Source organism: Eurosta solidaginis, chromosome 2, assembly GCF_040869045.1.
Source record: "Eurosta solidaginis isolate ZX-2024a chromosome 2, ASM4086904v1, whole genome shotgun sequence".
Classification (NCBI taxonomy): domain Eukaryota; kingdom Metazoa; phylum Arthropoda; class Insecta; order Diptera; family Tephritidae; genus Eurosta; species Eurosta solidaginis.
This window is the reverse complement of record NC_090320.1, coordinates 285,248,742-285,275,685: the sequence shown is the minus strand read 5'-3', so window position 1 is coordinate 285,275,685 and position 26,944 is coordinate 285,248,742. Positions and strand designations below refer to the sequence as shown.

General features: G+C 41.5%; 1 protein-coding gene and 1 long non-coding RNA gene across 5 annotated transcripts in view; one reads left to right on the top strand and one right to left on the bottom strand.

Moving 5' to 3' along the window:
• dpy (dumpy) overlaps window positions 1–26,944 on the bottom strand; it is a 307,368-nt gene that overhangs the window by 48,627 nt on the left and 231,797 nt on the right. The window contains exons 16-35 of the mRNA XM_067768302.1: window positions 24,415–24,597; window positions 21,054–21,545; window positions 18,524–20,980; window positions 18,146–18,466; window positions 17,771–18,076; window positions 17,387–17,704; window positions 15,002–15,325; window positions 14,612–14,929; window positions 14,213–14,542; window positions 13,803–14,132; window positions 13,413–13,727; window positions 12,821–13,144; window positions 12,389–12,712; window positions 12,002–12,310; window positions 11,610–11,933; window positions 11,201–11,539; window positions 10,802–11,110; window positions 9,996–10,322; window positions 7,466–9,061; window positions 4,187–7,390 (exon numbers count right to left, since the gene is read on the bottom strand). Coding sequence (XP_067624403.1) covers window positions 4,187–7,390; window positions 7,466–9,061; window positions 9,996–10,322; window positions 10,802–11,110; window positions 11,201–11,539; window positions 11,610–11,933; window positions 12,002–12,310; window positions 12,389–12,712; window positions 12,821–13,144; window positions 13,413–13,727; window positions 13,803–14,132; window positions 14,213–14,542; window positions 14,612–14,929; window positions 15,002–15,325; window positions 17,387–17,704; window positions 17,771–18,076; window positions 18,146–18,466; window positions 18,524–20,980; window positions 21,054–21,545; window positions 24,415–24,597 — 12,750 coding nt within the window. The remainder of the gene's footprint in view (window positions 1–4,186; window positions 7,391–7,465; window positions 9,062–9,995; window positions 10,323–10,801; window positions 11,111–11,200; window positions 11,540–11,609; window positions 11,934–12,001; window positions 12,311–12,388; window positions 12,713–12,820; window positions 13,145–13,412; window positions 13,728–13,802; window positions 14,133–14,212; window positions 14,543–14,611; window positions 14,930–15,001; window positions 15,326–17,386; window positions 17,705–17,770; window positions 18,077–18,145; window positions 18,467–18,523; window positions 20,981–21,053; window positions 21,546–24,414; window positions 24,598–26,944) is intronic.
• Window positions 13,136–25,468, top strand: LOC137241088 (uncharacterized). Of its 4 annotated transcripts, none has more exons than XR_010949905.1 (7): window positions 13,136–13,721; window positions 13,782–14,129; window positions 14,191–14,552; window positions 14,621–14,917; window positions 14,995–15,048; window positions 15,111–15,316; window positions 25,177–25,468. It is a non-coding gene; the product is annotated as an uncharacterized lncRNA (long non-coding RNA). The 4 variants fall into 4 exon arrangements; XR_010949903.1 differs by having other exon boundaries at window positions 14,973–15,048; XR_010949904.1 differs by having other exon boundaries at window positions 14,995–15,316.

Genomic DNA, 26,944 nt, shown 5'->3' with positions numbered 1-26,944 from the left:
AAAATGTGTTAACAAATTAGAACAGTCGGTGTGAACGCGTTGCGCATTTTTCAACATAAATGTGGTGAGTTTTAACAAAAAACATATAACATTTACTAACTTATAGTGCATACGAATTACATAAATAATAGTTCTATACAGCAATTTGTATAAAATTAAATCAAAAAATTTTTTTATTAAAAACTTCAGACATCTTTTGAGAAGTTAACCGTTTAAAAACAGTCTGGAATTGTCACCATGACAGCGCTTCCTAAAGTTTTACAAATTTGTTTCCCTTGAAGAGTACGCCGATGCGAAATTCGCTTCAAATTATCTCTCCACAGCAAGGCGAATCCATGCCAGGTTGGGGCAAAGCGAATTCAACCAATTCGCCGTGCAGAAGAATGTCAAGTCAAAAGAAAATTTTAATGTATTCGATTAACTGACATATTAAGGTACAAGGCGCTGTATGGAAAATACATCAAGAAGAAGCAAGCAGCTGTTGGGATAGCAACACCTGGTACTGAATTCGCTTTGCTCCAGAGCATAACAAGTGAGCGAGAAAATTTTAATGACTGAAAAGCGTGTCCTGGATAATTTTAAATCAGTCTTAACTCTCCAACCTGGAGAGTGGGATGAAGGTCGACGGCAATTGAATGTAGTGCTAGGAATATACGTTATAACAAGTACGAAATGCAAACATTGACGTACTGTTTAAGAATATCCTTCCTGGGGATATCGAATATATATATTGGCGTATGAGCAGCCCAGCAGGTTAGGGGGCTTAGAATATACCCACGGCAGGTATGCCTGTCGTAAGAGGCGACTAAAATACAAACCCTTTCAACATATATATAGCTTCTCCAACTCAATTGTCAAAATTAAACCACCCGTGGCAAATCCTGTTTATTTAATAGCCGAGGCTCTGGCGACCCCAAGTTCCTTATGCGTGGTGGAAAGGTGGGTCCCTGATTTCACTGGCGGCGGCGGCATGGCCTAGAAAGTTCAATGTATTAAATCGTTCCCGAGATGGCCGGGCTACTATCCTAAGGTTCTAGTTACTGGTTAGTGTGTTAGAGTGTAAGGAATCCCTGGAAAGAATCGGGACGGGGAAAAGCATATATCTATATTGGGTCCCAGGGCATATGGGAGTAGATGGAAATGAAAAAGCAGCGGATGGACTAACTAAAAAGGGCGCATACCTTGAAACTTGCTCCGTGGACGTCCCAATTAGATTGGGCAAAATTAAGAGAAAGCGAGAGGTGCACATGATTGACCAAGCGGGAAAGGCGTGGGTTCAGGCGCAGGGCTGTAAAGTGTCGAAGATTATGTACCGATATTACATCCTTAGACTAACAAAGTCGCTTCTATCATTAAAAAGAGAGGACTGTAAACTCATAACGGATATTCTGACTGGATACTGCTTCTGGCGTCCCATGCCTTTAAATTAGGCTTGGCCAGTGATAGCAGACGTAGGAAGTGGGGGTTGGAGGAGGAAACGATCGTGCTCGTACTGTGCTTATGCCCTGCACTTGCCAGGCTAAAACTCTAGGTATTAGGAGTGATATAGCTGTCAGATCTAGAAGCAGCAAGTGACATAAATCTCAGAAAGCTTCTAGTATTTGCCAAGAGGACGGAGATATTTTATAACATAGGCCATGATTTTTGATAGGGTTTTTCAGTTTGGTCGTAAAATAAACTTCTGGTAACACTACGGACTCACTCATGGAACGGCCTTAAACCTTCATTGGTTGTATACTCCCGCCATATTATCTATTCCACTCTACATCATCACTATATGATGATCTCCATTCAGATGCTGATATTTTTTTATAGGATGGGCAGAGTAGAACAAACACTCGACTCCACAGAAACTTATATCGAATCCCCTTCCAGTGATACCGAGACCTTATTATGCGCTTAGTATTGAATTGGCGGCCGACGTGGTGTGATGAAAGCGTGTTCCTCCTACCACACCGAAGATCCTGGGTTCGATTCCCGTGCAACGCGACATCAAAAATTTAGAAAAAATTTGTATCAGTTAGAAAAAAAAGAAAAGCTTAGAAAAGCTTCTCAGTGTGAAAATTCATTTGCTTAAAAAGGAGCACGACGCAAATTTAAAGAGAAGCTCGACCTAAAATCTGTTCAAAGGTTATCGAGCCTTCCATTTATTTGTTTATTTAATGCAACCATGACCTGGAGCGACATTAAATTTGGATACCCTATAGTCTGAACTTCATTACTGTTATAATTTTTCTCAAAAATAAGTTCTCTACACGAATACCAGGGAGGTACGATTCGAAAAGCATGAACACACTAGTCCGACAGTTAACAGCTACTTCTGAAAGGGAATACTAATTTGCAAGATGTGAGCGCTAATAATTATTTCACTAGCCGTTCGACCTCTGATCTAGATCGGGATAGTAAATTCATGAGCGCCGTGTCCCAATCAGCATTTTTGCTTAGCAAGAAAGCATTAGTTTGCGATGCTAGACCTACGCAAGCATAAGACTTCGGCAATACATTCTGCTAAACGGTGTACTGTTTTGATTGGCTGATATTTGTATGCATACTGAAATGTGTGATATGCCCAGAGCATAAAGCTGCCTATATATCAGTGGTAGGAAAAAATTAAAATGTAAGTGTATTAGTGAGAGTGAGAACATGAGCAACCCAGCAGGAAACTAAAGTTAAAATTACAACATGCAGAAGATGCATTCATACCAAACATTTTGGAAGATTTCATTTTTGATTCAGAAATAGTTTGAAATATTTTCAAGTCCCTCAAATATCCCAAATTAGAGGCGATCACTCGCTGAAAAAATCATATTTCTGAGACTAATACATTTGCCGCAACCGGGGAAATACAAAATGTTTAAAAACTATTCAATTCATGTAAATTTTTTTACTATTTCGCTAAGTTTTTTAAATATTCTATAGTAGTTTTTTGCAGTGCAGAAGTTAAATTTTTTTTTGGCGCAGAAAAAAAAGGAGTCCAGAATGACATTGTTACAACTTTTGTTAAAACATTTAAAAAACTCATATTGTATTGAAAAGTTATTAAGGTAAACACCCAAACCTAATTTGGAAGATGAGTTCCATATGGAAAGACCGTGATACCAGTTATGTCTCGCCATCGTTATATTTTTCATAGGGTACCTTAACATTTGTGCGACAGCCGTTCGCAATGTTTATTCGTTGCTGTCTCGCTAACGACTGACGATGGAGAGGAAGAATATGTGTGAAGGAAGTCTGGCTGAATTGAGCTATGGCGCGACGATCACTGCTATAGATTTACAATAAATAGCAAACGAGAAGAGGCGTTAGCTCTTATCAGTAGTAGGCTCAACCGTCCTGTGTTTGCTTGTCTTCTGTGGAGAGGGCTAGTCTACATAACACATTAACCTCTCAGTTCGACTTAATATTAACTCGCTGGGTTTGTGTTCAAAGTTTCCTGATATCAGTTTCTAGATGAGGGACTTCCTCATTCCACCACCTACTGTTCTTATTACCGTCAACTTCGCCATCATGAACGGTTAACTTCTTGAAACATTCTGTTACATTTTGTAACTTATTTCAAACAAGTTCTTTTCAATGTATTACTAAACTAGTTTTGAACTATTTTTTTATATAAAAAAATTTTAAATATTAGTTTTCTTTACTTAAAAAAATTATAAATTAAAAAAACAATAACAAATTTGCAAACAGATAACATTTAACAAATTTTGCAACACATATTGCGCTTTGGTGTAAGTGAGATTATTTTCAAGTGCTTGATCAAATTTCTCACTGTGTATTTGCTAAAGGTGCAATCACACATAGATAAACATATAACGAAATTTAAACATTGAATACTGTTCTAATTTGTGAGTAAAATATGGATGGGAAATTCTGTGCTTAAAATTTTGGGAAACAAACTGAAGGCACTACTAAACGGTAGTGCGCATCCAAAGTTTCTAAGATCGGCTTCGAACAGAATTTCCCATTCAGGTGGCAACCGTTTCAATTGCTTTGTACTTAAATGGAATTAATGCATATTTTGGCATAATTTATATTTTTTTTTAATAAAAGCACCCAGCTCTTTTCGTTATGTAGCATATAGCTTTGCGATCATAGATTATAATTAACCAAATAATAATGTTAATGATGTTTAACGGTTGCGCCTGTAGCATTTTCATATAAAAAATTGAAATAAAAATTGTCCTACCTAATACTGGTTGACAGCCAGAGAATGGATCTCCGCTATATCCCACTTCACAAGTGCAGATCGGCATGTGATTGGCTACATTGCAGCGTGCATTCAAGCCACACGAGCCCACACATGGATCTTCACAACGCTGTCGTATACACGCCTTCGTTGATGGACATTCGGGATTGATAGTACATTCCGGACGACAGTTGGGTGGTTTACCCAAAAAGCTCACTGCACACGAACAAGCGGGACTATCACCAACAACTTTACATTCAGAGTTTGGTCCGCATGGTGATGGTATGCAAGGATTTGTTGGTGTTGGTGGTTTTACAACACGTTCTTCTTGGTAGCAGCGCGTAAATGGATCACCCGTATAACCGGCATTACAAGTACAAATTGGATTATGATTGATCACTTGACATCTAGCAAATTGACCGCATGCGCCTGGGCAAGGATCGACGCATTTCTTTTGTATACAAGCCATTTGTAGTGAGCACTCTGAGCTGACGATACATTCCGGTTTGCAGGCGGGCGGTGAGCCCAACATACCTGGTTGACAAGCGCAGACGGCACCTTGCCCTGAGGTATGACAAACACTATTCGGGCCACAAGGTGATGGTTGACAGGGATCACTTGGTATGAGTGCATGTTGCACCTCTGGATGACAATTGATGAATGGATCACCGGTATAACCTTTAGGACAACTGCAGATGGGTATGTGGTTGCTTACGTCACACTGAGCACCCTGACCACAAGTGCCCGGGCATGGATCGACACATTTTTTGTTGAGACACGCCTTATTCGGTGAACAATCCGTGCTTAGTGTGCACTCTGGACGACAGCCTACATAAGGATCACCTTGATAGTCGCGTATGCATGTACAAATACCATTATCACATTCGGCATTAGCTCCGCAAGGCTGTAGATCGCATGGATCGGCCGATACGGGAGGTGGTGTTTTGATCTCAATAATCTCCACGCACTGTGTGAACGGGTCACCGGTAAAGTGTTCGCGACAAGTACAAATAGCCAAATGATTTTGTATGCGACATTCGGAGTTGATGCCACAGGTGCCCTCACATGGATTACGGCATTTCTCGGCTATGCATGATTTGTCCGAAGCGCAGTCGGTGTTTACTACACATTCGGGACGGCAATTTGGTGGTGGACCAATATAGTTGGGCAGACATGAACAAGATGGTTGATCACCGCTAACGCGACACTCAGAATATAGACCACATGGCGATGTATTGCAAGGATTCCGCAGTGGTGGTGGTTCGTGTTTCGGTGCAGGTGCTGGTGATGGATAGCAACGTGAGAATGGATCACCAGTCATATCTAGTGGACAGCTGCATATCGGATTGTGATTGATGACCTCACATTTGGCTTCGACGCCACATGTGCCCGCGCATGGATTGGCACATCTATAATTATGGCAAGCTTTATTTTGTGGACATTCAGCATTAACGGTACACTCTGGTTTACAGTTAGGCGGTGCGCCAATGAATGAGTTCAAGCATGAACAAACAGCGAGACCATTGGACTCACGGCATTTGCTATTCGGTCCGCAAGGTGATGGCTGACATGGATTGCTCGGAATCGGTGGCGCCGGTGGCGTAACTTGTCGCACACAATTAGTGAAGGCATCGCCAGTATAACCATCATTACACACGCAATTTGGCACATGATTAACAGCATAACATTGAGCAAACAAACCGCATATACCAGGACAAGGATCTTTACACTTATTGCGAATGCAGGCCTTGTCGGTGGGACAATCTGAACTGAGCACGCATTCCGGACGGCAGCCATCATATGGATTACCTTGATAATCGTCGATACATTTGCATGAGGCAGCACCATTACGTTCAATACACTCGGCATTCGGTCCGCAGGGTGATGGTTCACACGGTTTGATGGGTTCTTCAAGCGCTGGCACGCATTGTACAAAAGCATTACCCGCAAAGCCTACTGGACACGAACATGAAACCGTATGACTTATGACACGACACTCGGCGTTTGTGCCACATGAACCGGGGCATGGATCGCGACATTTATTATTAATGCACGCCTGACTTGAAGGACAATCGGGATTGATGATACATTCTGGTCGACAATTTGGTGGTGAACCGAAGAACTCTGGCAAACATTGGCATGATGGGCCACTTTCGCTGGCTTTGCAAATTGAATTTGGTCCACATGGTGATGGTACGCATGGATCGCGTGGTTCGCCTGGATCGCGTTCTCTTGGTGGTTCCGGTGGTGGTAGATCAAGACAGCGTTTAAATGGATCACCCGTCTTACCAGGAGGACAACCGCAAATGGGACTGTGATTGATAACCTCACAACGTGCATCGATACCACATGAGCCGGCGCATGGATCGGTACATTTTTTGTTGACGCAGGCTTGTAATGCTGAACATTCGCTAGATACGACGCATTCCGGACGACATTGAGGTGGTGCGCCTATGTAACCTTCTAAACACGAACACACAGCATGTCCATTGATATCACGGCATTTACTATTGGCGCCACATGGCGATGGTGAGCAAACTTGTTCGGGTACATCGATTTTCACTTTAGGTCTGCAATTGCTGAACGGATCTCCTTCATAATCAGTGATGCATGAGCATACTGGAATGTGATTTAGCACCTCACAAATAGCATTTACGCCACAAGTACCAGGACATGGATCCACACAACGATTACGCATGCAAGCCTTGTCGCGCGGACAATCGGCAGAGAGTGTACATTCCGGACGACAGCCATCGTATGGATTGCCCTGATAATTATCTTGGCAACGGCATTCACCATTAAAGCAATCTGCATTCGGGCCGCATGGGCTTGGATCGCAAGGATCGTTAGGTGTTTTCGGTGATTCTGTAGCAGGTGGTACGGGACTACAACGTATGAATGGATCACCGGTATAGCCGTCAATACAATTACAGATTGGCACATGATTGAGTACATGACATCTGGCTTCGAAACCGCATGAACCAGGACATGGATCACGACATTTTTGATTGATGCAAGCTTCTGTTGGACCACACTCTGAGTTGAGCACACATTCGGGCCGACAATTGGGTGGTGCGCCGATGAAATCTTGCAAGCAAGAGCATGCTGGACTACCGCCGACAATTTGACATTTCGAATTAGGACCGCACGGCGACGGTACGCATGATGGCGGGCGTTCGGTAGGTTCTGGATCATGTATAATAGCTGTACAGAAAAGAAAACACAGCAAAATAGATTTGGAACTGGTGCACAAACTAAGAGAGATTTGTTGTTACTTACGTATTCTGGAGCATTGTACGAATGGATCTCCGGTCATGCCACGTGGACACGTGCATATTGGACTGTGATTCTTTGTCGTGCAGATGGCGCGAATGCCACAAGTATGCAAACATGGATCGACGCATTTGTTGTTAACACAAGCGCTTTCGGGTGCGCACTCCGAACTTACCACACACTCTGGACGGCAATTGGGCGGTTGATTGATGAAACCCGATTGACACGAGCAGACAGCTTGATCATTGATGTTGCGGCAAATACTATTCGGTCCACATGGTGATGGCGAACAGGGGTTTAGAATTGGTGGTGGCGTCACTGCAATTTGCTTGCACTGGAAGAACGGATCACCAGAGTAGCCAGGTGGACAATTGCATGTGGGTATATGTTTCTCCACTGAGCATATTGCAAATTCACCACAGATATTTTCGCATGGATCCACACACTTGAAGCGTACACAAGCTTGTGCGGTGGAACAATCATCATTCGCCTCACATTCACGACGACAACCACGTTCCGCATCGTAAGGATTACCTTCGAAACCGGCATGACAAGAACAAGCGCCAGCGCCATTACGTTCTCTACACTCAGCATGAGGACCACATGGCGAAGGCTCACATGGTGATGTTTCCGGTTGTTTGGGTAGTACAGGCTGTATAAGATCGCAACCCGTTATAGGATCACCTTCATAACCATCCGTACACGAACAGACTGCATTGTGTTGCACTACTTGGCAGAAAGCATTTCTACCGCAAGAACCAGGACATGGATCCACACAACGTTCATTTTGGCATGATAAATTATTCGGACATTCATCGTTGTTGCTACACTCCGGACGGCAATTGGGTGGACGACCAATGTAGTTGGCTTGACAAGAGCACGCCGCTTGTTCACCAATCTCGCGACACAACGAGTTCGGACCACATGGCGATGGTATGCATGGATTTTGTGGATCACGTGCTGTTTCTCTTTCCTCCACACATGAAGAGAATGGATCGCCGGTCAAACCCGCAGCGCACGTACAAATGGGATTGTGGTTGACTACTTGACAGCGTGCATTGCTTCCGCATGCGCCGCGACATGGATCGCCGCATTTTTGATTGATGCATGCACGATTTTGTGGACACTCCGAACTGACAACGCATTCTGGCTTACAAGTTGGAGGCGCGCCTACAAAACCATCGATGCACGAGCATACTGCATGTCCATTTGTTTCACGACATTCACTATACGGGCCGCAAGGTGATGGTTGGCATGGATTGAGTGGTGTCATAGTGGTCATCTCAATAACAGCACACGAACGATGTGGATCACCAGTATAACCGTCAAAACATATACAGTTTGGTGCATGATTTAGCACACGACATTCAGCATTGATGCCACAAACACCGGGGCATGGATCTTGACATTTATTATTGATGCATGCGCGTGAACGATCGCAATCGGAATTTTGTACGCATTCTGGCCGACAGCCACTGTATGGGTCGCCAAAATATTCGGGTAAGCATGAGCAAGAGCCAGCGCCGTTGCGCTCGCGACACACAGCGTTGGCGCCGCATGGACTAGGATTGCAAGGGTTGCGCGGTGCTTCGGTCGGCGTCACTGTAAGAAGGCAGAACAGAAGAGATTGTGTGCGGTTAATACAAGCTGTTTGATATTTGAATAGTTTCGCAAGTATTGGACATTTGAGACGTTTGGTGACTGTATACCGACAACGGAAGCTAATCCACATGGAAAAAGATTTGAAAGCGCGCATTCTTGACTTCTATAAACTTCCCAACGACCTTATGGCTAAATCTTGTTGGATAGACTGGAAACGGGCATATGTTAACCCTTGGTTCTGGAATACCTGTTAACCCTTGTTATATTTAAAACCCATCGCCACCCACATGTTGCAGATTATCAAGGCACGTGTTCTTAATCTCTACCCCTCAAATAGTTTATTCGGCTAAAATTATGTCAAAAGGAATACAAATTAATTGAGTTTTGTAGCTTTTTAACACTTAGTATGTTTGAAAAAGTGAAATTTCGTGCTAACTTAATCCTCAAAAGGCCAAAAAGCTTCTACGGCTATATATAATTAACAAAAAGCTTACAAATACAAAGTATTTCCAGCATTCTCAATCCATTAGAGATAACAAAGCCACAGTTGATTCAAGGAATAGACATTCTAAATGGTGAATCCTGGAACTTTCTCAACATCCTGTTGAGGGATGAAATTTATTTTTTAGAACATTTTAGACATCGTTTTATAGCTCGAGATCGTTATTTGACAGTGACTTAACCTCCAAAAGACTACTGTGGGAATAATGCACATTTTTTCAATCCTAATATGAGTATAAGACTATCGATATTTTCAATCATACTATGCTTACTCAATCATTTTTCATTTCATTTCTTAACCCTTGAATGACTCATTTCATTCTTATGGCGGTAAGAGGCCACTACTATATAACCCCTCAAACTCAACAAGTACTCAAATGTCCATTACTTGATCTAAAATAATGTAATTAAAGTTTGTAAGATATGTTTATACTTTTCACTACAGCGCAACCAGAGAATGGATCTCCAGTATAGCCGCCTTCGCATTGACACGTAGGATTGTGTTTTATAACTGTACATTGTGTATGCACACCACATGCGCCGATACAAGGATTCGAACATTTTTGATTCGTACATGCCAAATTAGCAGGACAGTCGGAACTGCTTAGGCACTCGGGACGGCAATTCGGAGGACGTCCCAAGTAGGTAGGTAAACAGGAACATGCAGGTGAATCACCAATCTCGACACATTTCGAGTTGGGTCCACACGGTGAAGGAACACACGGATTACCAGGTTTAACTATTACAGAAGGCACGTCCACTACACGCACATAATACAGGCAATACAGGAAGATAGTGTTTAGCAGGCAATGTTCAGCAAGCCCGTTGATCAGGAAGACAGGTAGGCAGGCAGTGTTGGATAGGTTTTGTATTCACAATAGTAGTATAGTAGTAGGTAGTAGTAGTTGTAGTATTTGTGTAGTATATATTTAGATGACATACGAGTTAAGTAGATAGAATTTTTACACAGGCCCAAGATACACAATTTGTTTTACAAAACACATAAAAGTAGAGAGAGAGAGAGAAAACAACAAAAAGGAAAGAAAATATACAGTTAAATATATGTACATGCAAGTAAATAAAGTTTAGAGAACGGAGGAGGAACTTTGCGTCAGAGGTGAGCACTACATGTGGCCAAGTGCCAAGGTGGCTTCCCAAGCGCATGAATACCTGCGCACGCCCACCCACTATCACCGCTAACGCAAAGCGCCCCTTTGGGCTTTAACTATACATGCTTACGTTTAATTTTAGTACATCTACTGAAGGGATCTCCGGTATAACCCGGCGCACACGAGCATGCCGCATAGTGATTGATAACTTGACAGCGCGCATCACTGCCACATGTACCCGGACAAGGATCGACGCATATTTGATTTTGACATGCAAGATTTTGAGCGCAATCAGAAGAAACGACGCATTCGGGACGACAATTCGGTGGTGAGCCAATAAAGTTCGACTGACATGAGCACACAGCATGGCTATCCACCTCCCGACATTGACTGTAGGGTCCACATGGTGATGGTATGCAAGGATTTGTGTTTTTGAGTGCTGTGTGGATGAATATATAAGGGAGTTCGCATAAGTGTAAGTACGGTGTGGTGATTAGTAAGTAAGTACAGTTATTGTAGCAGGACATACTTGGTTCGGGTGGTAATTGTATTTCACGGCAAGCGCTCAATGGATTACCGGTGTAACCTTGTAGACACAGACATGTTGGAGCATGATTCGATACGTGACATTCGGCATTCAAGCCGCATACGCCAGGACAAGGATCAGTACATTTGTTGTTCACACACGATTTGTCGCGCGGGCAATCAGAGTTAGCAATGCATTCGGGACGACAACCGCTGTATGGATCACCAAAATATTCCGGTAAACAAACGCAAGAACCGGCGCCGTTACGTTCGCGACATTCAGCGTTGGGTCCACAAGGTGAGGGTATGCAGGGTGTGAGACGTTCATCAGGTATGGCGGTGGCTATTAGTAGGGTAGAGTAAATTTTAGTGTGATCGCTATAAAAAATATTACGCGAGAGATGGCTGCTTACGTGTTGGATTGCAGCCAGCGAATGGATCGCCAGTGTAGCCGCTATCACAAATGCAAACCGGCGAGTGATTGACTACATTACAGAAGGCATTAAAACCACATGAACCAGGACAAGGATCTTTGCAACGATCGTTGATGCAAGCCAAATTGGAGGGACATTCCGAATTGAGCGTGCATTCGGGACGACAGTTGGGCGCACGTCCCACAAAGTTTGGCAAACATGAGCAGACAGGTGTTTCGCCTACTGCGCGACATTGCGAGTTCGGGCCACATGGACTGGGTATACAAGGATTCGATGGTTTTGTAGGTTGACGTGGCTCCTCAGCTAAAATTGATAGTAATGCAAAGTGTTAAAAAAAGAGTTGCAGAGTTTGTATCCCATAATCTGCTTACATTCAACAACCAAACAACGTATGAATGGATCTCCTGAGTAACCAACAGGACAAGTGCAAATTGGATTATGATTCGTGACTCTGCAAAGTGCCGCATTACCGCAAGTGCCCGGACATGGATCTACACAACGCATATTCACGCATGCCTTGTCTTGTGAACACTCTGAACTAACCGAGCATTCCGGCCGACAAGATGGTGGTGTACCAATATAATTGGTTATGCATGAGCAGACCGCATGACCATTCAGCTCACGGCATTGGCTGTAGGGGCCACACGGTGAGGGACGACATGGTTGCACGGGATCGAGTTCTGTTAAAATTTAAAAGCAATGACGGACGTTATTGAAATCTGCGCTCGTTATATGTATGTTTAAAAAGAAAACCGTACGTTTAGGTTGTTCGCGACAATATTCCGAAGGGTTACCAATGTAACCGGATGGGCAACTGCAGCTGGGCGCATGATTGATGACATGACATTCGGCGCCTACACCGCACACTCCAGGACATGGATCACGGCATTTGTTGTTCATGCAAGCAAGATTTTTCGGACAATCAGTATTTAGTACACACTCTGGACGGCATTCGGTGTATGGATCTCCAGTATATTCAGGTAAGCAGGTACAGGAGCCGACGCCATTGCGCTCCTTGCAGAGAGCATTAGCGCCACAAGGGCTTGGGTTGCAAGGCATGGGCGCTTCGGGCGGTGCGTGAACTATAGTGAGGTTGGAGGTATAAATGGTTTTAGTAAAGGTACTCCAGCTTACAAAAGCTCTAATTATGTATATATTTTTTAACCAAAAATTTAAAGCTTAAAGCTTACTTTGTGGGCTACACCCAGAGAATGGATCACCTATATAACCTTCCAAGCAACGGCATATTGGCCTATGATTATTTACAATACATGTTGTAGATGCGCCACAGGAGCCCTGGCATGGATCTTGACAGCGTTGATTGATACAAGCCATATTACCGCGACATTCCGAATTCGATGTGCATTCGGGACGACAATTTGGTGCTCTGCCGATGTAGTTGGGCAGACACGAGCACACCGCTTGCTCATTAGCATCCGAAACGCGACATTGCGAATTCGGTCCGCACGGCGATGGTACACATGGATTTATGGGATCTCTTATGATAGGACGCTCTACATATTTATATATTTACACCGTAAAGTAAACAATAACATGCAACCAGAAGGAAATATAACATAAAAGCAAAGAAAAAGAAAAAAAATTGTATATATAGTGATGTTATGAGTAGATGGGGATGAGAAAATAGCATGAGAGTGCGTGACGCATTGTGAAGCGCCCAACACAAAGCAAATAGCATGCAAACCTTCTACAAACTTGAGCTTCACAAAACGTTTAACGCGCGCTCACGCAATGAGTGTGAAAAGCGCAGACGTTTCTTACTTTCTTCATAGATGCAACGTACAAATGGATCACCAGTGTAACCGGGCACACATGAACAAATCGGATTGTGATTGATGACGCGACACAAAGCATTGTTTCCACAAGTGCCAGGGCAGGGATCTTTACAACGTTCATTGATGCAGGACTTGTCTTGCGCACAATCTGAACTGCTCATACACTCTGGTCGACAATTGGGTGGGCCGCCCAAATAATTTGGTAAGCACGAGCAGACGGCATGACCATTTACGGGACGACAATTGCTATAGAGTCCACAAGGTGATGGCTGACAAGGGTTTACCACTACAGGTGGTTCGTCTAATAGAATTTTAAGCGAGAGAATGCGGTCAGTATATATTTTTTCATTTTCAGCCTAACTAGCAGATATCTTACATTGTGGTGGCGGTTCTGGTATGGGTGAACAACCGGTAATTGGATTTCCAGTATAACTATTAAAACACTCGCAGTTTGCAGCATGATTAAAGACGGCGCATTCGGCATTACGCCCACACATACCCGGACATGGGTCGATACATTTGTTGTTAACGCAGGCACGTGTCTTCGGACAATCCGAATTTATGACACACTGCGGACGACACTCAACATATGGATCGCCAAAGTATTCGGGTATGCATTTGCATGAAGCCGCGCGATCACGTTCCTCACATAGCGCATTCAAGCCGCATGGACTTGGATAACAGGGACGCACAGGTTCATCTGGTACTATAGTGAAATTCAGAAGTGGAATAACATAGTAAATTAGTAATTTTTTTTCTTCGAGGTTATTTGTGACTTTAACACACCTGTTATTATTTTGTAACAACCCGAGAATGGATCACCCGTGTAACCAGGCTCGCACAAACAAATCGGCGCATGCGCGCTAACCTGACAGAGTGCGTTATTGCCACACGAGCCCACACAAGGATCGGCGCAACGCGTATTCATACAAGCTAGCTGCGTTGGACATTCCGAATTGATTGTACATTCCGGACGACAATTGGGCGCACGTCCAATATAGTTGGCAATGCACGAACAAACAGCGCCTGAGCTTGTGGCACGACATTGTGAATTCGGGCCGCAAGGGCTGGGTACACAAGGATTTTGTGCTGGCACGCGCGGCAAGTCTTGAGGTTCTAGAAACAAGTAAGTCGAATTTGAGTAAGTTTATGTTGGACTCATAAATTTTGCGATATTATTCATACTTCTTTCAGGTAAACATTGTTGGAATGGATCACCAGTGTAACCATCGATACAGCTGCAAATTGGTGAATGATTGGTAACACGACAACGTGCATTCTGACCACATGTACCCGGACAAGGATCTTGACAACGCATATTAACGCAAGCTCTATTTGATGCACATTCCGAACTCAACATGCATTCTGGCTTACAACTCGGTGGATTGCCCATATAATTAGGTAGACAAGAGCAGACGGCACGTTCGCCTATAACACGACAATTGCTATATAAACCACAAGGTGATGGACGACAAGGATCACGCGGTATTGGTAAATACATATCTATATTTTATATGAAAAAATAAGTTTGATTAAAATTGTTCAGACTTGGTGACGTTTCTGTGTAGCACATACTTGACGGTTTCTCATGACAACTACGCATCGGATTGCCAACATAACCGGTAAGACATGAACAAACCGGTATATGATGATTAACGCGACACTCAGCATTTATGCCACATAGTCCCGCGCATGGGTCCACGCATTTCATATTGACGCAAGCTTTTGTTGTTAAGCAATCACTATTTTGTACACATTCGGGACGACAATTTATGTAAGGATCACCAAAGTAATCTTGTATGCAGGTACATGAGCCAGCACCATTACGATTTCGGCATATAGCATTCGGACCGCAAGGCGATGGAACGCATGGATCGGCGGGTATATCAGGTACTACAACTATAAAGCCGAATAGAATGTATGGTAGTTGTGAGAGGAGAATTTTAAGGTAAAGTTTCGGTGAAGTGATAGAGTGACATTACATGCTAAGAATATACAGTACAAGGATTTGCGTAATGGTCATATCTAGCAATTTGAAGTCGGAGCCCAAAAGTGAACTCATAGCGAGCTTTATTTTCATGTTTTAAATATCACAAAGATTATGAGATCAAATTAATATATCATATAAACTAAATACGTATCTACATGGAACGTGATGAAATACATTCTGTTTAGCAATTTTTTTATAGCGTGCGCTTCAATTTACTTAAAGAGACGGAGCTATGGAAACTATTTTCTTTATATCTTATATATTACGTCTAATTGCTGTTTTTATGTGCAGGTCCCTTTTTCGCTCTTATTTAGAATCCAAATCTATAAATAAAGTTTTGGTTGTAAAAAAAATTGTTAAAAATAAACGATTTTGAGTACGGAAAGAAATCTATTTGTACTATGGCACGATTGTGAATATTTGATTAGAACTAACATTGCATTACCGACAGTTGTTGACATTCGCCAGATGGCAGCGCATGCGCATGCCAGTTTTTATTGATAGAACAGCTGATTTCTGTTTATATTTGATATGAGACTTATTATATTTATTGCGCAATAAGCGCACGGGTCCGGCTAGTACTCAATATATGAAATTAAAGACCCTGACTTCCTTAGAGCAAAAATGGTTATCTACTAGGCCGATTTCCTTATATCAAGTCCCTAAATGACATATGTATGCCCCAAATTTACACAGAAGTACTTTATTGTTAACTTTACAACATGGCCAAGCATTATCTAAAGTGCTTGCCATACAATCGTTTATTTTTCGAGAGGAAAAGAAACGACATATTACTCCCTATCTTTCTCTTTTTTTAGGTTATTATGTCTCGCTGTTCACACCCGAACACAAATTGCCGCCAAAAAACTTCTTATTAACTGATTGGTAGGCAAGAGAGCGAATTCGAATTTCCTCTGTAGGTTTTAAGAACGCTGGAAAGACAGTATTCTATATAAGACTGTCGCATCTACCCTCTGAAAGCACTCGCCAACAGAGCGTATTAGTGAGCAATGAGAAGAAATTGAAGACTTTTCTCAGATAAGCTCAGAAGAACAATTGGTTACTTGACAAGTAACAACGTGGCCTTATACCACAGTATATGAACAGCCACGTGGCGTCCGAACGCAAAACACATTCCAAGAAAGATTTTTGTGAGAGAGGAGACTTGTGGTTTCCTTTATATCGTATTTAAGGTCCTATCAAGCGAAAAACTGAATATCAATGTTACAACTTGATTCAGACACTTAAGGAAACCAGACATGTTCTGGGTTGTAACAGTATAATGGAAAAAATGATACAAAACCAGAACATCTGGCAACGCTAGTTAAGAAGAACCGATATTTTCTTGGAAAAGAAATTTACATAGGTTATGTAATTCTTTTAAAATAAAATGTTTTTCAATAGGGCTAGTATCTATGATAAATACAAAATCGCATAAACATTCCATGATTTTTTTAAACCATAAAGGGTATTCACAAAGTTGCTTAAGATGTCATATTGTCCCAATATTATAAAATTATATGACACGAAACACTATGACATGAAAATATGGTGTGCTATGACACTTTGTGAGTCCCTAAGTCTTCCAGTTCAACATTTGAAGCCCGCAAAATAAATTCACTTTTTGGCTTTCCGACTTAACCCTTAGTTGAATTGAAAAAAAAAAAATGTTTTGAAAATATCGCAAATATGATAAATGGATAAATTGAACATGCAGGAAGATGGAACGTTTCCAAATATACAATAACAAATACAAAGCATAAACAGGCATATGAAATATAAATAAACATATTTTCAAAAGTACCATTAACCTTTACTAGAACTAACTGAAAGAAATATAAAATTTAATCAAATATAAAAAATAAAAGAAAAATAAGCTTTCGACATCCAAGCATGGACACAAAGCAACTGAGTTTGTGTTTTCAAATAAGGAGAAGTGAAAGGAAAAGAAAAACTAAACGGGTACTTACTTTGCGGTGTATTGCATCCAGCGTACGGGTCACCTTCGTAACCCTCTTGACATGAACACACGGGTTTGTGATTCTGTGTGATACAAAGAGCATTAAAACCACAAGCACCAGCACAAGGATCCTCACAACGTTGACGTATACAAGCGCGATTCGAAGGACAATCTTGATGGATAACACATTCCGGACGACACTGAGGTGGAGCACCAAACATTCCAGGAGCACAACTACAAGCCGCGCGATTATCCACTTCACGACATTCGGCATTGGGGCCGCAAGGGCTGGGCAAGCATGGATTGACCTTTGGCATTGGTTCGCGCGCTTTATTTACAGAAAGGAGAGGTTAGATTTATATTGAAAATTAGTTTGCACAAATCAAAAACTTACGTTTCGGCACACACTGCTCGAACGGATCACCCATAAAGTCGGCGGGGCATGAGCAAATGGGATTGTGATTGACCACTTGACATTTGGCATTGAAGCCACAAGTACCAACACAAGGATCTGCACATTTTTGATTAATACAAGCCAAATTCTGTGAACATTCCGAGCTAACAACACATTCCGGGCGACAATTGGGTGGTGCGCCAAAATAGCCCACATGACATGAGCATGCGGGACGGCCATCTACCACGCGGCAAATGCTATTAGCACCACATGGTGTCGGCTCACAAGGGCTGATTGGCCCAGGTGCTAAGAATATATAAAATGTGAAATTAAATTAAGTTATATCATTCAAAAGTGCGTAATGGTAACACTTACAATAATCTTCACGTTTGCATCCTACGAACGGATCACCTTCGTAGCCGCGCGCGCAGCTGCATGTAGGTACATGGTTTACTACAGCGCATTCTGCGTTCGAGCCACAAGTGCCCACGCATGGATCACGACAATGTTGTTTGATACAAGATAGCGATGAAGGACACTCCGCATTGTAAACGCATTCAGGACGACAGCCGGTAGTATAAGGATCACCAATGTAAGGTTCAATACAACTACAACGCGCTTCACCGTTACGTGCGCTGCAAACAGCATTCTCACCACATGGACTTGGATAGCAAGGATCGATGTGATCTTTGGGTTCTGTAATAGAAAAAAAGTAAGTAAACGCTTGCCGTACACACTCAAAAATGCACTCACTTTCATCAATTTTGGAGCAACCAACAAAAGCGTCACCTTCATAACCCTGCTCACAGCTGCAGTGTGCTGCATGCGCTATCACCGTACAACGCGCATTGTAACCGCATGTATCCGCGCATGGATTTTGACATTTCTCTTGTATGCAAGCCTTATCCGATGGACATTCTGTGTTGAGCGTACACTCCGGACGACAATATGGTGGACTGCCTATATAGTTAGCAATACACGAGCAAACTGGACGTCCTTGTTTTATTTGACAAATCGAATTTGGGCCACACGGTGATGGCGCGCATGGATTCTTTGGTTTGGTCGGTACAATGTCTTTACGTACCTCTGGAATACGGCTACACGAAACAAATGGATTACCTTCATAGCCACGCTCACATGAGCAAATTGGGTTATGATTTAAAACTTCACAGCGCGCTTCGACACCACATGTGCCCGGACATGGATCAGTGCAGCGTTGATTGATGCAAGCTTGGTTCAATGGACACTCCGAGCTCACTACACATTCAGGTTGACAGACTGGCGGCGAACCTTTGTAATTTGGTAAGCACGAGCAAGCAGCGTAACCATCTGGTGAGGTGAGACACCGCGAGTTTGGACCACAAGGTGATGGCTCACATGGATTGCGTGGTCTGTCAGTAGGAGGCGCTGGTGGTAAGTAGTAGGGATTGCATTGTACAGCCGCGTCGCCCGTATAACCTTCTATGCAGATACAAACTGGCGAATGATTCACAATACGGCACATTGCATTGATACCACACACGCCAACACACGAGTCTACACATTTCGAATTAGCGCATGACTTTTCAGCTGGACAATCAGAATTAAGCACACATTCCGGACGACAACCGATAAACGGATCTCCAAAGTAACCCTTACGACAGACGCAGGTTAAAGCGCCATTGCGCTTTTTACATTCCGCATTAGCGCCACAGTGTAATTTTTCACAGCTCGGTGAAGGTGCTGGTAAATATTGTGTAGGTGGTGAGCAATGTTCATATGGATTGCCATACAAGCTAGGTGGACAACTACAGATTGGATTGTGCTCGTATACGTTGCAGATGGCATTATGACCACACGAGCCAGGACAAGGATCCAAGCAGCGTTGACCCAAGCAAGCGCGATTAAATGGACAATCTGAGTTCGAGACGCATTCAGGACGGCAACGCGGATTTTGTTGAGCATTCGATCCAAAGCAGGGATCGCATAAAGCAACACCATCACCGTAAATCGAACAAACATCTTGTGGTCCACAAGGTGATGGTGCACACGGATCGCGCGTTATATTGTGCAGCACGCCCACTGGTATACATTGACGGAAAGCATCACCTGTGAAGCCATCGAGGCAACCACATATGGGCGTGTGTTGTTGTACACGACAAACGGCATTAATACCGCACACAGTGCCAGCGCACGGATCGATACATTTATGATTGATGCAAGCTTGTGTCGTACCGCAGTCCGAGTTGATATCGCACTCGGCGCGACAACCACTTTTTGGATCACCCAAGTAACCTGAGATGCAAGAGCATACAGCGCGACTATTCACCACTTTACATTCGCTATTCACACCACATGGACTAGGTCTACACGGATTACGGCTAGGTGTTTTAGGTATATCTAACGCGTAGCAGCGTATACCTGGATTGCCGGTGAGACCCGCATTGCATGAGCACACTGGATGATGTTCCTGTACGCGACAATTGGCGCCTTGACCACAAGCACCCGGACATGGATCGTAGCACTTGAAGCCCATGCAGGCTTTATCGTGTGGACAATCGGCATCAACTTGACATTCATAGCCTTGACATCCTTTGGTAGAGGTGGGATCACCCGACAAACCGTCCGCACATATGCAAGCACTCTGACCATCATCAGTAATAATACATTGAGCATTCGGACCGCATGGATTTGGTTCACAAGCACTGCGTGGTGGCTCGCGGCAACCCTGATATGGATCACCAATATAACCGGAACGACAATAGCATTCCTCACGATTGCCTGTCACATAACAATCTGCATTGCGACCGCATGGTCCTGGCGTGCAGAGCTCATCGTAAACAGGTGGTTTCTCACAAGATCTAAATGGATTGCCGACTTTGCCATCAGGACAGAAGCATACTGGCGTACGTGATGAATCACAGACAGCGCCAACACCGCAAGGACTAGGATCGCATGGGTTGATAGGCTCGATGCAGCCGCGTATGGTGTTTGGACTTTCTACATATCCCGGTAGGCAGGTGCATTTCGAGAAACCATTGTTGAGTACAGCACATTGTGTATTTGGACCGCAAGGTGATGGATCGCAAGGATTTTTCGGCACTTCACATGGCACCAACGGTGGTTGTCCCTCATATTCAGGTAAACAGAAGCAAGTAGGTGCACCCTCAACCATGCGACAACCTGAATTGGGACCGCAAGGATTCGGACGGCATTCATCGCCCTCAGGTACTGTGAAAAGAAAAGAAAACAGAAAATAATTATTTTAATAAGAAACTTGAAAAATTTACTTGAAAATACTTACTGCAATTCTTAAACGGATTACCAGTGAGTCCTTTCGGGCAATAACAAATTGGATTGCCATTATCCAGTTCGCACAGCGCATTGACGCCACACGGATTCGGATCACAAGGATTGGTTGGGGGATTACAAGCAACCTCCGGACGTCCGGCATAACCTGGTGGGCACTTACAAATACCACGATGATTCACCACATCACAAAGTGCATTGGCGCCACAGCGACAAGGCGACGCACATTTTCCATTGATACACGCCTGACTAGCATCACATTCACGATCGGCGCGACAACCTTGCACCTGTGAGCATTCGATATAGGCATTGCCGGCAAAACCAGGTAGACAACGGCATTCAGTGCCATGATTAACGGGGATACATTCAGCATTGTCGCCACACGAGTCCTCGAAGCAAGGATTGATACAGCGGCGATTTAGACGATCACACAATTTTGTTGGTGGACAATCCTCATTGTACTGACAGACGGGCGTGTGGTCGAGTGCTGTTGGGTGCGTTCGTTGGAGACGCGCCATTTTTCGATTTTTGATGTGCAATTTTTTTTGGAATTTTGTGTATGGTGATTTTTCAGTGTATATATAATTTCGTGGTGAGTTTTATTTGAATTTAGTATAATTGGTTTGTTGCGATTTTCGTAAAGGTGAGTGGCGTGATTATATTTTACAGTGTTTACGAAATAGAAAAAAATGAAGAAATAATTAGGAAATTAGCGTTGCAGGACAATAAAAAAGGGTTAATGTGGTGAAATTATCACTGAGAGAAAACTTGTTTTATATTTTTTTTTATCTTTTGGGTTTTGAAAAGTGGCGCATGAAACTTTGAGCAGCAAATAAAAGTGACTAATGAAGGACACATTTTGACAAGCCTTCAATAACGGCATTTTTTCATAAAAAATTAGATTGAAGTAAAGCTTCTTTGCGTACTTCGTGTTGAGTTTTTTTTTTCTAGTCTGATATTTTTTTATGTCTGCGTTGGAATGACGTATGTGAAAAATTGTCGGCCAATTGGCGCCCTATTCCGAAATTTATAAAACGATACACTTCGTTAAAAAGTATATATAACTTAGGTGGCGCTGGCGTGAGGGAGAAATAATTCCTTTGGACGTCTTTAATACAACGATGTTCTCAGGTCAAAAATTAATCTATAAATGTCGCGAAAGTTTTGTTTACAAAAATGCTCTCATATACAAAACTCGAAGACTTAATTCTTTCCACTTGAAGTCTCAGACTTTTAAAGGACATATTTCCTACTGCTGTTCCACTAATGTTTAGAAATGTGATCGCAGAAAATAGTAAAAAAGGCTCCGGAACACAAAGAGACATCGACCTAGGGCAGTTTTTTACATGGATGATAGTGGATGGCTCGATAGTTCCTATCGAGAATTGCCTGGGGCGTAGTAATACCAAACACAAATGTCATGCTAATATAATATCTTGGTACGGATGGGTGCAAACGAGTCCACGGTGGCAGGGCTTTAGGGATTTCGAAGGCTCTATGGATACCTGTTATGTATGTTCATATGTGCCTCGAGTCAATTAAGCAAACTATCTCTTCTTCAAAATCCTGCAGACCGGAAGTGTCTGGCGGGTGGCCTTTTTAGGATTTCCGTCACGAGTTCGATGTACATAAGTCCAAGCTATGTGATGCAATGCTATCTAAACTTTAACATCAACAGTGGTACTACCGAGTAGAGGGGGTGGGGCTCCTGGGATATCTTGTCCATCTGGGTCATAGGGACTAGCAATATTGCTGGCAAATTCCATGCAGACCTCGTGACCAGCATATGTAAAAATGAACCGAACGTTGCGGGCTGTAGCGAATTCACACATCCCTTGGCCACCTGTAGTCTGATGAACTCGAGCCTGTAAAGATTGCACTCGAGTCAGCTAAGTAAACTCTGGGAAGAAACAACCTCTTATAGGGCAGTAAGATTCCTTGTGTTCACTAAAGCTATAGAATAATCAGATTACTAACATGCTGGACTAGGTGATAGTAATTCGATGTTTTCTTATTTCGAAATCCCAGTATTTCTCGTTGTATGTCTTCACAAGCTGCCACGCCTTTGATCAAAATATGAAAAGTTAACACGTGTCTTATTATATTAAGAGCTTATAAAGAGGATGGGCGGGCTGTATTGTTTCTGTTGTTGTAATCGCGAAAATACTCTCAGAAGGCTTATGAGAGTGCGACGGATATGAAGTCTTCATTCGCCGAGTATAGTAGAGGGAAGAAGGGCCGCAGGGGGAGGCGAAAGTTGGCGAATCTCTTCTATAAAGTCTTGGACCTGAGCGCGGCAGTCCACGTAAAACATCCAGCACGTCGAAGTCATCCTTGGCTGCCTACTGTGGTTGTGGTTTGATATCCAAATGCGGTAAGAGTTGGTCAGCTCGAATGTGGAGTTCCATTGCAACCGGGTGCCATGACCCATAGATTGGAAGAGGTGTTAGATAGGCCTCCAACCCCACCAAGGTAGCGATTCTTGGGTGGACGTTTGTGCATGGATGCACCGTGAGGTTAGGCCAACAATGTCAGGTACTTACGTTAAACCTTGTACTTCTGTCTCGACTGTCTTCCTGTGATCTAAATATTATGATCGTTTTCGGCTTTATTTTTCGTAGCTAGGAAAGTTAAGGTTTCGGATTTTAGACCTGAAAGTAAATAATACTAGCTTGGTATGAAAAGAATTGACAGCGATGCTAGAGCCTCATATGATTAACATATCTGAGCCAAGCTACTAGTTTTACTAGACTGTTTTTTTTAACTCTATCAAGGAATGTCAATTGATATAGAAGAGCGTATCATGTCAAGCTTACAGTTTACGAACTCCTGATGCCAGCCTTAAAATATTTTATAATGTGCTGAATACTGCGCTTATAATTGTCATGGCGTTTGACATAATTTGGCCCTTATAACAAAAATATCCCAGCTTTACTATGCGATAAAAGTAAAAGTGTTTTACATAATTAGGCCATAAGTCTAACTACTAATACTCGCAAACTGCTTACATCGTGAGAAAAATGTGTGATAGGAAAAAGTTTCACTTGATTCAAGGCGAATCCAAGGCGAATCTATATAATGTGGTGGCAACCAAATCGCCGTGCTGAATAATGTCAAGTCAAAAGAAAATTTTTTATGATTTCGATTAAATGACATATTAAAGTGCAAGGCGCTGTATGGAAAATGATCAAGAAGAAGCAATCAGCTGTTGGGATAACATCACCTGGTACTGAATTCGCCTTGACTTCATATGGGTTTTTTCGTGTTTGTTTTGTAAATCAAATTCGTTGCTCTCTCACTCTTTACTGCTCAAAAGCTTCCTTTTAGCCCGCGTTGCTGCCATAACGTGCACTTACCTGGTTGACAGCCAATAAAACCATTGCCCTGATAGCCATCAACGCAGCTACATTCCGCTGCATGATTCGAATTCATACATACAGCATTTTGTGCGCAGGGATTATGCGCATCGCAAGGATGTTGACAACGTCGCTGAATGCAAGCTTCGGTAACATCGCAATCGGCATTGTGTGTGCATTCAACTGAGAGATGAAAAATAAAATTTTTTAAAAATATTGAACGATTATAGAAAATTAAAGATCAAATTTTTTTTTACTCGAAAATAGCAGAGTTTGGTCACACTCATTTATTACAATTACAAAATACACATTTTGTTTTTTTGAATTGCATTATCTTGTAATCTTGTTGTAATTGTGACGTATTTGCATTACCCAAGCCTGAGCAGATTTAAGTATTTGTTGATTAATATTGTTAGCATGAAAAAATTTTAAGTAATTTAAGGATTCTAAGATTATTTCAATTATTTGGTAAGTGATGTTTGTATGTAATGAATGCAGAGTTGGGCGAAAAGGATTATGTGTGCTATCGATCAAACCGATGATTATAATTACTTTAATTGTTACATCTCTCAAAATCACTTTTTCACAAAATGCGACATTACTGTAATGGCATTCGAATAATGATTGCAGTAATCGTAATAAAATATAATACTTAATCTACAATTACTATAATTGTAATGATTTCCGTAATCATAATCCTTTTAGACCAACTCCCAATGAAAATATGTTGTAGTTATGTTTGCTTACTTGTCCTATCCACAGGCGTGCATTTGATGGTTGGATTGCCTTCGTGCCCCTTCGGGCACGAACATATGGGCCGATGCATTTTTGCCACACATTTCGCTGTGGGCGCACAAACATTCGCAAATTCGCAAGGATTATGACAAAGACCCATGTAACATGCTTCATTCTCAATGCAATCGTTGTTCGACTGACATGGTTCTGGATTCTTTGGTGAGCCAGGCGATTCTACTCGTTAGAGAGTTAGAGTTAGAGTAATTATGAGTGTTATTTGGTAAGTAATTAAATTTTTATTTTAATTAGATTATTTTTGTTTTAATTAGATTTAAAATGATAATGTTTGAGATACTGATAAGAGAAAAATTTAATATTTTAATAAACTAATTTAAAAAAAAGGGGGTTAATTAGTGAAATCAGTTATTTACAATGGGAGCTTTTTCCCGAAAATATATTTTTAGTAACCATGAAGCGCAGGGAGTTGAAGTATGATGAAGGAGAGTTTTTGTAGATATAATTTTTTTTTCAAAGAAAAAAGTGTTTTTTTTTCTTTCCATTCTAACAAAAAAATAATAATTGTATAGCTATTAATTTATACCCGGTGTAAACCCATTAATTATCAAAAAACAAAAAAAAATATTATTTATAAAATAATTGTAATTTTCTCTAAAAATGTTTTCAGTGTAATATACACAGTTTATAAATGACTGTTGCACTAAATAAATAAAAAATAATTTAGCTATATATTTACAAGGTTGCAAAAGTTGACAAAAGCTTTAAAAAATGAAAAGAGGAGCTTTTGACAATATATGAAAAAAAAAAATTATTTATTAAGATGCAGATGCCGTTCGGAGTCGGCATAGAACATGTAGGTCCCATCCGGCCAATTTGTAGGGAAAATCAAGAGGAGCACGATGCAAATTGGAAGAGAAGCTCGGCCTTAGATCTCTTCGGAGGTTATCGCGCCTTACATTTATTTATTTTTTTTTTAATTTAAAGCAAAATTTATAAGAAAAATATTTGGAAAAAATTTACCATATAGTTTAACAGAAAAAAAAAGAATAATAAAAGAGTTCCAAAAGACGGAGAAGACTTTTAAAAAACATAATTGTGAACTAGTTCATTTTTTACACTGACAAAAATATTGAAAGTGAATGCATGATCCAATATTTATATAAGAATTTCGTTGAAGGCTATTTATAAGCTTTTCCTTTAAAAAATTTCAGCAGAACTGTATTTTTATTAATTTTTTACAGTTTACGGTTACGAATTAATAAATAATTTTACCTTTTCCAAGGTTTAATTAAAATACGAACTGAACTGTTTACTAATAAAATTTCAACGGGTGGTGAAAGCTTAAAAAAATAACAAAAAAGTGAATTAACTAACTTTTTACACTGATAAAAATACTTGAATAAAAATATATATACAAAAGCTTTCACTTCATTTTAAAGTTTTTGCTTGCAGATTTTAAAGTGCTTACAAAGGTTTCTTCAAAAACAAAAACATTAAAAACTGTATTTAAAATATCGCTAATGAAATGTTTTTAAAAGTTTTTGCGGTTTAATTTTAGTTTGGTTTTCGTGTATAGAAAAAGAAACAAATTAGAGAGTTTAAACATCTGCTTGAAAAAAGCTTTAATTTCAAAAATTTTATTTCATTGGGAAAAATATTGAAAAGCTATATCATCGTCCAGGAAATTCAGTACACAAATGGAATTTTGCTTTCAGGATAAATTTTTAAAATATTTGTCTTTCTTTATCAAAGAAACTTTTTTAGCCAGACTAAAAAA